At 32.2% G+C, this 10173-nt stretch overlaps 1 protein-coding gene across 1 annotated transcript in view; it reads right to left on the bottom strand.

The window, feature by feature from the left end:
- Positions 1-2827: 2827 nt before the first annotated feature.
- The window catches only part of LOC106467144 (rhotekin-like), a 99785-nt gene continuing 92439 nt past the window's right edge, over positions 2828-10173 (bottom strand). The window contains exons 2-3 of the mRNA XM_022395278.1: positions 3777-3973; positions 2828-2894 (exon numbers count right to left, since the gene is read on the bottom strand). Of these exons, the coding sequence (XP_022250986.1) occupies positions 2828-2894; positions 3777-3973 (264 nt within the window). The remainder of the gene's footprint in view (positions 2895-3776; positions 3974-10173) is intronic.

Here is a 10173-nt window from a genome sequence, read left to right as displayed (position 1 = left end):
TTTTGGTTTTATTTCGCCTTGAAACAGAACACTTTCGGGGACTCTGAGGAAGTGCATCCAGTACAACTACACACGTCAATACATCACATTAAGAAAGGAGGTTGCTAAAATTTACGAACACCTAATAACAAAAAACAAAGTTATAACGTTGATTTTCTACAATGTAAGAATGGTGTAACTGACAAAGCGATTGCAGAGATGATAACTGGATTTGAGGTATCAGCGAGGACTAGCCTATGAAGGAGATAGGAACATGGAAGGACAGTCAAGGGGAGCTACTACCATCATTCCGAAAAACTATCCATTAGTCTCATATTCCCACTGGGCTGCCCACTGCTTGAACTTGTTTATCGTCAAGACAACAGAAGTTACAAGTAAGTTGCATTAGTATAGGGACATTTACATATATAGAGGTAATTTACATCGATACTCTTTTTATATTTATCAAATTATATATTTTGGTAATATTATTTATATAGAGTTAGAATTTTATTACCAATATGCCAGTAAAGAATTTTTTATGATTTAATTGTACAGAAAATAACCAGTAAAATAATAAACTAGATTATTGACTTTGGTTTTATTAAAGATTCATGAATGATTCATTTATTAAACACTTTAATTACATATTTAATACATTTGTTGTAGAAGATAATATAAAACAATTTTAAAAAAATTAATAAATTTTAAATTCTTTTCCACTTCTGCCAAATGGTGCATTCTTTAGGTCTCTTAGATTAAGTAAAGTGCAACATTTTCATAATTACTATAATTAGTGCAAAATGTTATCGGTAAAGCAGGCGCCCCTAAGTACACAGATCAAATGCTTTCCGAAAACTCGTGGACAAAGGCGAAATTATGAATATAGCCCCTTCAAAATTCTGGATATGCCCCTGAGGTTGGCACCTGTGGCTTGAAGGCACACTGCAATGTTCATTTCTCATTAAGGTATCCTTGTTTACTATTTAAAGTTCAGGAGTTTGAGGTATTAAAGAAGCATTGGACATCTCAAGACATGTCTAAACTGTTCAGAAAATTACTTGGTCTGTGTAGAAAGATGTTAGCGATAGTTATAAGAAGTGAGAGATCCAACTACAATACCAGTCAGTATTCATCTGAATTACACGATCTTTTGTTCAAGCATTGTTATTGCATGTCACTCGAGCTGTAATTTATTTCCATTTTGTCAACATCTCAGTTTTCAATATATAAACAATTCGGCAGGTGAATAATCGGTTGGGATATTCAGATAACTGTGTCGAATGAAAATTTTGTCCAGTGGGTCAGCAAAATATTTACGGAATCACATCGCTTGACATATACATGATGGACAATGGATAGCCTACTGTGTGGCTTTGAGTTGAAACACACTGGTACATCTGAATATTCAGTTTCGACTAGTTTTGAGTAGTGTTGTGGTGCAAATTAACAAATTTGTAATGTAAGTATATATATTCCCAAAGGAATACAAAATGTCAGAATTAAACGTCAAAAGTATCCAATAAACATAGAACAGACATAATGCTTTGCCATTCGTACATTTTTTTTTAATATCTGTTAGTGGCAATGTTAAATCAATTATTATTCTTTAAAATATCGCACTTTGGTCTATTACCACATGCAAGACTTACAATCTCTATCAAGAAATAAAAACCTGGTGACAGTAATCGACAGTAAAATGAATAACTTGGTCATAAAGTCTTAACTGACCAACACTTAAATACCTACCTTAACCACATTCAACCTATATGGAATTGTGATTAAAAGTATCTAGTTTTAATATTAACAACTATTCTGTTGTTATTATCATTATTTTTCGGTACTTTTTAAGCTGGTTAAAAACTGGAATAGAATTTATATAGTTTCAACTTAAAGCGCTATTCAGATAACCGAATATCAAAACAATTAACTCGTTTCAGGACGCTACCAACAAATTATTAAACCAAAAAGTTCAATGTTTTCTTCTAAGCCTAGCTACGAAAAAAAAAAAAAAAAGAATTTTATTCGCTAATACTTTTAAATTGTTGTGTACAACAATATCTAATAACAGATTTATCACACGGAAACTGAGTCTAACTAAGGAGACAGCGATATACAATAGCATACAAAATTAATAAAAATTAAAAGAGAGACATATTGAAAAAAGTCCCGAGACAGCTAATGGTGGATTGTAATTCCCAAGCGTTCTAAGCTGGTGAAGCATTATTGTAATAATTAATTACACTTGTCATAAAACATTAATGTTAAGCCTACTATATTTTTAACATTACATTCTAATATGGCGGACATAGTGTAGTTGAAATACTATTGTACATTCTTCTTCTCGAAAAAACCATAAGGAACTGAATATAAAATGTACTGACAAAAGTACAATGGACCTATATATGATAAATATGTGCTGTTTAATATTGCCATAGTTTTATAATAAGAAATAAATAGTTACACGCATAGGCGACAAAGATACTTAAAGAATAAGTTGAACAATCGCCAAGATTTTGTTATATTTTTATTTTAAGAGGATGATGTTTCAAGGTAGCGCTCTTCATGAGATCGCACAGCTTACAATCTGACAGCTGTACGATCTGACAAAGAGCGCTAGCTGGAAATATCATCCCTTAAAAAAGAAGAAGAAAATAAAAACAAACAAGAGGGAATCCCCAGTAGCTGCGGCTGTAATTAAATCTCAAACTGTTCAAGAGATGGAGCTATGAGCTAAAAGTTCGTACTTGAAAAAAAGAAAAAAAAAGCCATTCTACTAGTCGCTATGCTAAAAACTTGGCGATTGTTTAACATATTCTATAATTTTAACATTGCCATAGTGTTCAGTTCATAATGAGACATACTTTATATCCACTAAAATAACAGAATATAATGGGTCTGCATGAAGAATAATTCTACATAAACATACATACAACTTGTGAAACTTTTCACTCAAAAGGCCATTCCGCCTACTATTTCAACAATATCAAAATCCGAGTCAAACTAATTATTTGATATATACTAAGTAATATATAAGCGAAAAGTTATTTTCTTTCTACTGAGTGAACTATTGTTATTTAAAGTTAGTTTAATTAATATTATTGATTATAGTATTTAACACTATTAATTAATAATGTTACTTCGTATGATGATTATCTTGCATGGAAAATACAACATACTTAGATTGTGGATCATAACAAATAGGATGACTTATGTTTCACCCTAATTTTCAGTCGTTTTAAATTTCGATGTTCGATTTTAAATCGATATGCATTATCTAGGTTAGCTTACGCAAACAGATGATGTTGTCACGATTTTTTAAAACGAAATACTGTTGTTTAGATGCATTCATATGACGATGTGTGTATACAATTATTATTAAATTCTTATCCAAAGCAGGGTAACATAATAAAAAAAAAAAAAAAAAAAAAAAAAAAAAAAAAGTTATTAAAATTTAATAAAGCCAATTCTATATAACAATTGTTAATTTATAACCAAAACTTATAATTATTAGTTAGATACATATTGTTTTGTTAAGGATATTGTAGTTCATAATATTAATAACAACTGACTAGGATTTGACCAGCTTAGGATGATCTTAAATCCATAAGCTAAGCTAACAATGCAAGATAATATTCATAAGAACAAACATTATTAATTATGTTAAATACTATAATCAATAATGTTAATAAAACTAATTTTAAAGAAATCTGGAATATTTCATTAGCAGACAGTTGATTTACGCTTTAAATAGTATGACCCATGTTTTGTTTTTCATATTCTTATTAAAAGAATACCTTTCTGGGTTTCCAATTTTTTCGTTAGTTTTTCTTCGCTGGAGTTCGCCCATGTAGGCAGTCATTCTTTCGTTTGATGTTAGTAAGGATTTTGCTGCTTCCAGACTCTGCATTGGATGTTTACATGCTGCTAACAGTTTGGTAGTACCCTCGCGCATTTTGATTTCCAAGTCAATCTTGTGCTCGAGATCATACTCCTGAAAATAGAACACACTAAGATTGTGAATCATAACAAAAGCTTTTCGATCTCATGTAGCCATCATTAAATTCGACTACTCTCCAATATTTGCATTTTATCACCTTTATTACTACCTTAGAAGTATCGTTCATAAATTTACCTATTAAGCCATGACTTACTGTACTACTAATAAAAAAATAACTTTCGATAATTTGAGGCGTTTAAACCATTGACTATGATAATAATGATAATATTTCCATCGATATTAACAACTTTTGGTGAACCAAACTGCAGAATTTCTTGGCTTTACAAAAGGAACATTATCAAACGGTAATACAGCATTGTGATTATCCTTCGTGTATCATCAGGTAAATATAACACTGTTTGAAGACAGAAAGCACAGTAGCATAGCCTTAATTTAGAAGCGGCTGCTGCTAAACGAATAGTAAAATTGTCGCTGTCATAACGTTCCCAAAACTGAAAATGCCGGACGTATTCAGCGGCTAAAAACCTTGGACCCTCCGTCCTCAGCCTGACACGGGCTATGCTCGGCTCTTTTGATTATGAATGATAGCACCTTTTTTTACGTCAGTTATTATGACGTGGGTATTACGATAGAAAACATGGATTGTCGAGTGAAATTAAAAACTATTTGTATCAAGTGAAAACTTGCAGATTACATGTGGAAATTTATTTGACAATTAAAAGTGAATTAAGCAGTTTAATAACAGTTACTTAGTTTTGTGCAAAATATACACATAATACACAAAATATACACATAGTATTATAAGAAGAAAAAAAAAAAAGGAATAAATCACTTGTACTACAAATACTAATGTCAAACTTTGTTTTGTTTTAATACAAATTGTATGTAATAAATTTGTATCACACAAGATTTCCAACTGAAGCCTTTACTGGCGTTGACCAGAATAAACTTTCTTCTTGGAATATTATGCCATTTCTCTAAACATTTTTTTATGGAAAATTAAAATTACTTTGTTGTACACGTAAAATAAACAAAACCTCTTGCTTAGTGAATAATAAATATACGGTCTCTTCCCCAAAACACGTGCCTAACAAGAGTAGATGTGGTCGTGTTGGCCACGTGGATTGCCACTAGAGAACAGAGTGATTAGTGTCAATGGCGGGCAGACGAACAGACCCGAGAAAGAGGGGGAGGGAATCTTGATTAAGTTTGCGAGGTGAACGACCTTTGAAAAACTATACGAAAAGCAGGCATTAACTATGTGATGAGTTATATACAGAGCTTGTAAGAAATATAATAATGGTTAAAAATTCAACAATATTTTAATGAACATAATGCTGAACCAGTGGTAAAAGTTACAATAAAGAACATACAAACAATGAAAATATCCATTAGATTTGTAAGACTTATGAAACTAAACATGTAATACACAATGTGAAACAAGTTGACGTCATAGACTTTATTTCAAATCGATGTCGTTTGGGTGGAGAATATTTCTTTTTTTTCCTGTGACATCCAGTTTAAAATATTATACATATAGCTATCATTGAAAGTACTCTGGTCGAATTAAAAGAAATTCTAAACCACAACTTTTAAATTATATTAGGCTTAACGTAGTCTACGAAACAGTACTTACCTCCACCCCACCCATAATTTACTATATAGCTTTTATGTAACTTTTACTTTCGATAATTTTAGAAACTTGTAGAAACCCACAATCGTCACACAGACAGATATCTCATGATACTTTATCGACATGAACCCAACCTTCTCTCCAAAGATCTGTAGATAACACGTGCTGTTGTACTTGAACTTTACGATTCTACTTAGTGGCCACGCAGTTTTGTTCTTCCAGCACCAGTTCTTAATTAAACATACCACCATTTTCTATTTTACTTCGAACTAATGTTTGTTAGCTTTCGGCATTTTCTTCTTTAATACTTCAATTTTCCTATTTTTGTTTAACTGTTGCTAATATAATTTTACACACATAATTACAATATACATATAATTTGATTGGTGTTCATATTTTATGTTTTTAATTTCATATTTACACCAAAACAGCTTACAATTGTACATTCAAGTCCATAATAAATTTATATTTATTACACAGACTTTATAATCTCAAAATATTTTTATATACATTTCTGGAATATATCAGTCTCATAAAAGTATCTACTGGGTATTGTACACAATTGTATTTGGCTGTTGGATTTTGCACAAAGCTACACGAGGGCTACCTAAGCATAGCCATCCCTAGTTGTGAAGTGATAGACCAGAGGGAAGGTAGTTAGTCAATACCACCCGCCGACAGCTCATAACAGACCGAATAATGTGATATGACTATCACACTTATAATGCCCACTGCTTCAAGGTGCGGAAGGCGACGTTTCTTTTGACGGTAACGGGACTCGAACTGTGACTTCAGTCCGGCACGCTAACCACTTAGCCGCGCTCAGCTTCGTGTGTCAGTAAATTGATACGGTATGTCTAGAAATATTAAATTAACAAGGAAAAGCCCAGAGCTAGCGCTAATACACTTCTCTCATATAATAAATGAATCACTGACATATTCAAAGTTTTCGACATCTGATAAAGTGTTATGTGTCAACACACATACGCTGAAGAATCAGTTCCAAAACAATGAGGAAATTTTCACAAAAAATGTCACATTGACGGTCTGCAAAAAAGAAAATTGAGACAACATGTAATACGTGACAACGTATTTCTGTTACATGAGAACAGAATTAGAGTGAATCCTGTTAATCAACTGTAGAAATAATACTATATTTACATATTGATTTAAGAACAGTTGGTCGTATATTCTGATCAAGTAATGTAGGTCAAAATTATAAACAACAACAACATCTGTTTAATTAAAAGACAAAAACCAACTCCCACAGGACAGAACCTAATTGAAATTCGATCTGAATGATGACTGGCTTTCATCCCTACTTCCCTTTCCTTCTTAAAGCTTCGACTCTTGATCTTTAAACCTCTAACTTACGATTTTTAGTACATGTGCAAAAACTCGAGAAATAACAGGGTGTTAACTCTTAAAAGTGGAGTCATGCACTAAACTGTTATAGTTATTTACTGACGAACCCCTTAATCATGTTTTAATAATTGAAATGTTATTTTATATTGATGAACCCCTTAGTTAGGTTTTAAAATGCCACCACTATATATTGACGACCCCTTTAATCATGCTTTAAATAATATTTATCGACCAACCCCTTAAATGTTTTAAATTATTATTATTTGTTGACGAACTCCTTTGAATTGCATTGAAACAACTGTCATTGGTCCTATTTTTTTAAATCTGCTCTTCAAGTCAAACTTCTAGGTAATTTGCATACTACATGATGAATATTTGATTTAGTTTAACTGCTTGTAAGATCCTCATTTTCTGCACCCCGTCCAGTTGATGGGTTACATTCTGTGATTACGAAAAGAATGAATGACTTCTTTGATGAAGTCTTACTATTTAAAGCGACAGTGCAGGGACTCGTGTCTCCATGTTTCTTGAGGCACTGGTTGCACAATGTATCAAAGGAAGAACTTCTACCTTTTTATTAATCTGATAACATAACAGGCAGGATACACGCAGATAACTCTGTGTGTCCGGTAGGAAAAATAAACTGAACATTACCCTTAATTCCTGTTCAACGCAAGCTAGCTACACACATTAGAGCGAAAAAAGGAACCCATTAATCAACGAAAATGGCACAATAGGTTATATTGAATACTTTGGGCGTTCAAACCTATATGCAAGATTCATTACAAGTTCTGTGAATACTTCCAATACTGTTAAAACTAGAAAACATCTCCCTTAACCTTGTATTGTGAATATATGGCAGAAACAAAAACGTTGTCTTCCAATCTCTTACTTATTTCGTTCTATAAATAATTTTTTGAAACATATTTTGGCAAGATATAAATGGGCACACTACCTACATGTAGCATTGTTCAATGGAGGAACCAACAAAAATAATTTTATGGATTATTTAAAGTTTTACTTAGAAGTTAGAGCATTCAAACACAGACATGAATCATTTGTATCATAGACTCTATATGTAGGGATGGCCAAGGTATTAAATAGGCATAATACAAATATATACGCTAAAAATCAACAACAACACTCACTTTTATTTGTTTCTCTACCCAACAAGCCCCAAAACAAGGCAAAGAAACCATCGCAAAGATACCCAGAAAGTGACCAAAGTACCAAATTGTTCATCTTTGTTCTTGTTGTTTCAGTCGAGATAACTCTGCAACTACTTTATCACTAACGTTATTTTAAACCTAAATCCAATCTGTGTGTTTCTGGACAGTTCATGATGTCATTGCTTAGTCGTAATACGATATTATCATTACCCCCTTAAAGTTAGCTTTTTTTTTTAACAGAAAAAGCTTAAGTACAGGATGAAACAGAAATTACCAGCCAATAACAGATGAACATTAGATGATCGTAACATGTAAAATGCTCAGTGCTTTGTGCACTATAAAATCGGTGTCTTTAGGGAGCCAACCCCCTATATTACGTATGAAGTGAAGGAGTAAAAAAAAAAAATCAGTAAACATAATAGTAAATTTAACTACACACATTCATAGAAAAAACAAATAATTTTCATTAAATGGGAAAACCTCACAAAACAAGTAATTAAAACATTTTGTAAATGTAACATGATGTAGGGATAGCAGTGCCATAAAGAATGCAAACAACGATATAAGGATGATACAGCTTTCCATAGATCATCCCTACATGACTTTCAATATTAAAATTTATTGTTACACTGTAAAATGCACGAGTAAAAAATGGTTATGAGGTCGGTCGAATTGACCAATCTCGTAGCGAGATTCTCTAAAGTTTATAATAATCAATACATGTTTTGTCTCAACTTGGTTTTCCTTGTACTTAAGTCCTAGACTATTAGTTACACTACATTGATGCCTACCCTGACATGACCATGATATTATGATAAACAAACTGCATACAAAGAGTCAGGTATGTATAACTTCCAACTGCAGTAATATTAAAGTCAAGTATGTATTTCACAGTGTAACATCGAATTATAATATTCAAAGTCATGTTGGGATGATCTTTGCATCATACCTATATTCTTGTTTGTATTCGTTTTGGTACTGCCATCCCTGCATCGTTTTACATCTATTACTTTATTACTTATATGTATTAAGCAACAAAAATGATTTGTTACCTCTATGTTACAATGTGCAATAGAGGGTTAAATAACTCATCTTCTCTGTAGTTCACATAATCCAACAAAACGTAACGCCAAAAGCATAAGAGAAATCCCATAAGTATGACAACATAAGTACTTCAAACCATAGATTAACACAGTTCACTTGCAAACTGTTTAACATTAATATACTCCCACGTGAAAGTTTACCCGTTTTGTATGGTGACCAAGGAGACGGGGATGAAATACTTTTAAAATCAAGAGTTTTGGTTTAGTTACACAACTAGTTTGAAAATAGAAACAGTTGTCTACACGCATGCGCTCTAGAGCTAATATTACTTGTCCGGTTATAATAACAACAACTGTTTTGGGCATGCCGGAACTGGAACTACTTGTCCGATTGTAATAATAACAACAAAAATAATTGTTTTGGACATGCCGAAACTCGTACTACTTGTCCGATTGTAATAATAACAACAAAAATAATTGTTTTGGACATGCCGGAACTCGTACTACTTGTCCGATTGTAATAATAACAACAAAAATAAATGTTTTGGACATGCCGGAACTCGTACTACTTGTCCGATTGTAATAATAACAACAACGATTGATTTGGACATGTCGGGACTCGTGTTACTTATCCGATTGTAATAACAACAACAACAAATGTTTTGGGCATGCCGGAACTCGTGTCACTTTGATTTTTGTAACAAGAACTGTAATCTAAGGCAAGTTAGAAAAGTTATATTTAATTAATTTATAAAAAGCAGTTTTTTTACCTGTTTTACAAATGAAACTGAACTAATATAATGGACTTGTTAAGCAGTAAACATATAAAACAAACTTATTTTAAGAACTTCTGGTAGAACACGGTAGAAATTTTGGTGAAAATCTGTTTATCGCTAACTTCGTGTAAATATGAACATGTTTGAAAATCTTTACTAGATAGATTCTTTACACGAAGGAGAGGTTTAGACATATTTCTTTAGCAAACGTATTCAAATAACATCAGTAATCAGACTTTTAGACATA

This window comes from Limulus polyphemus, unplaced genomic scaffold (genome assembly GCF_000517525.1).
Source record: "Limulus polyphemus unplaced genomic scaffold, Limulus_polyphemus-2.1.2 Scaffold2504, whole genome shotgun sequence".
In the NCBI taxonomy this organism is placed as follows: Eukaryota; Metazoa; Arthropoda; class Merostomata; order Xiphosura; family Limulidae; genus Limulus; species Limulus polyphemus.
This window is presented reverse-complemented; position numbering and strand designations above follow the sequence as displayed.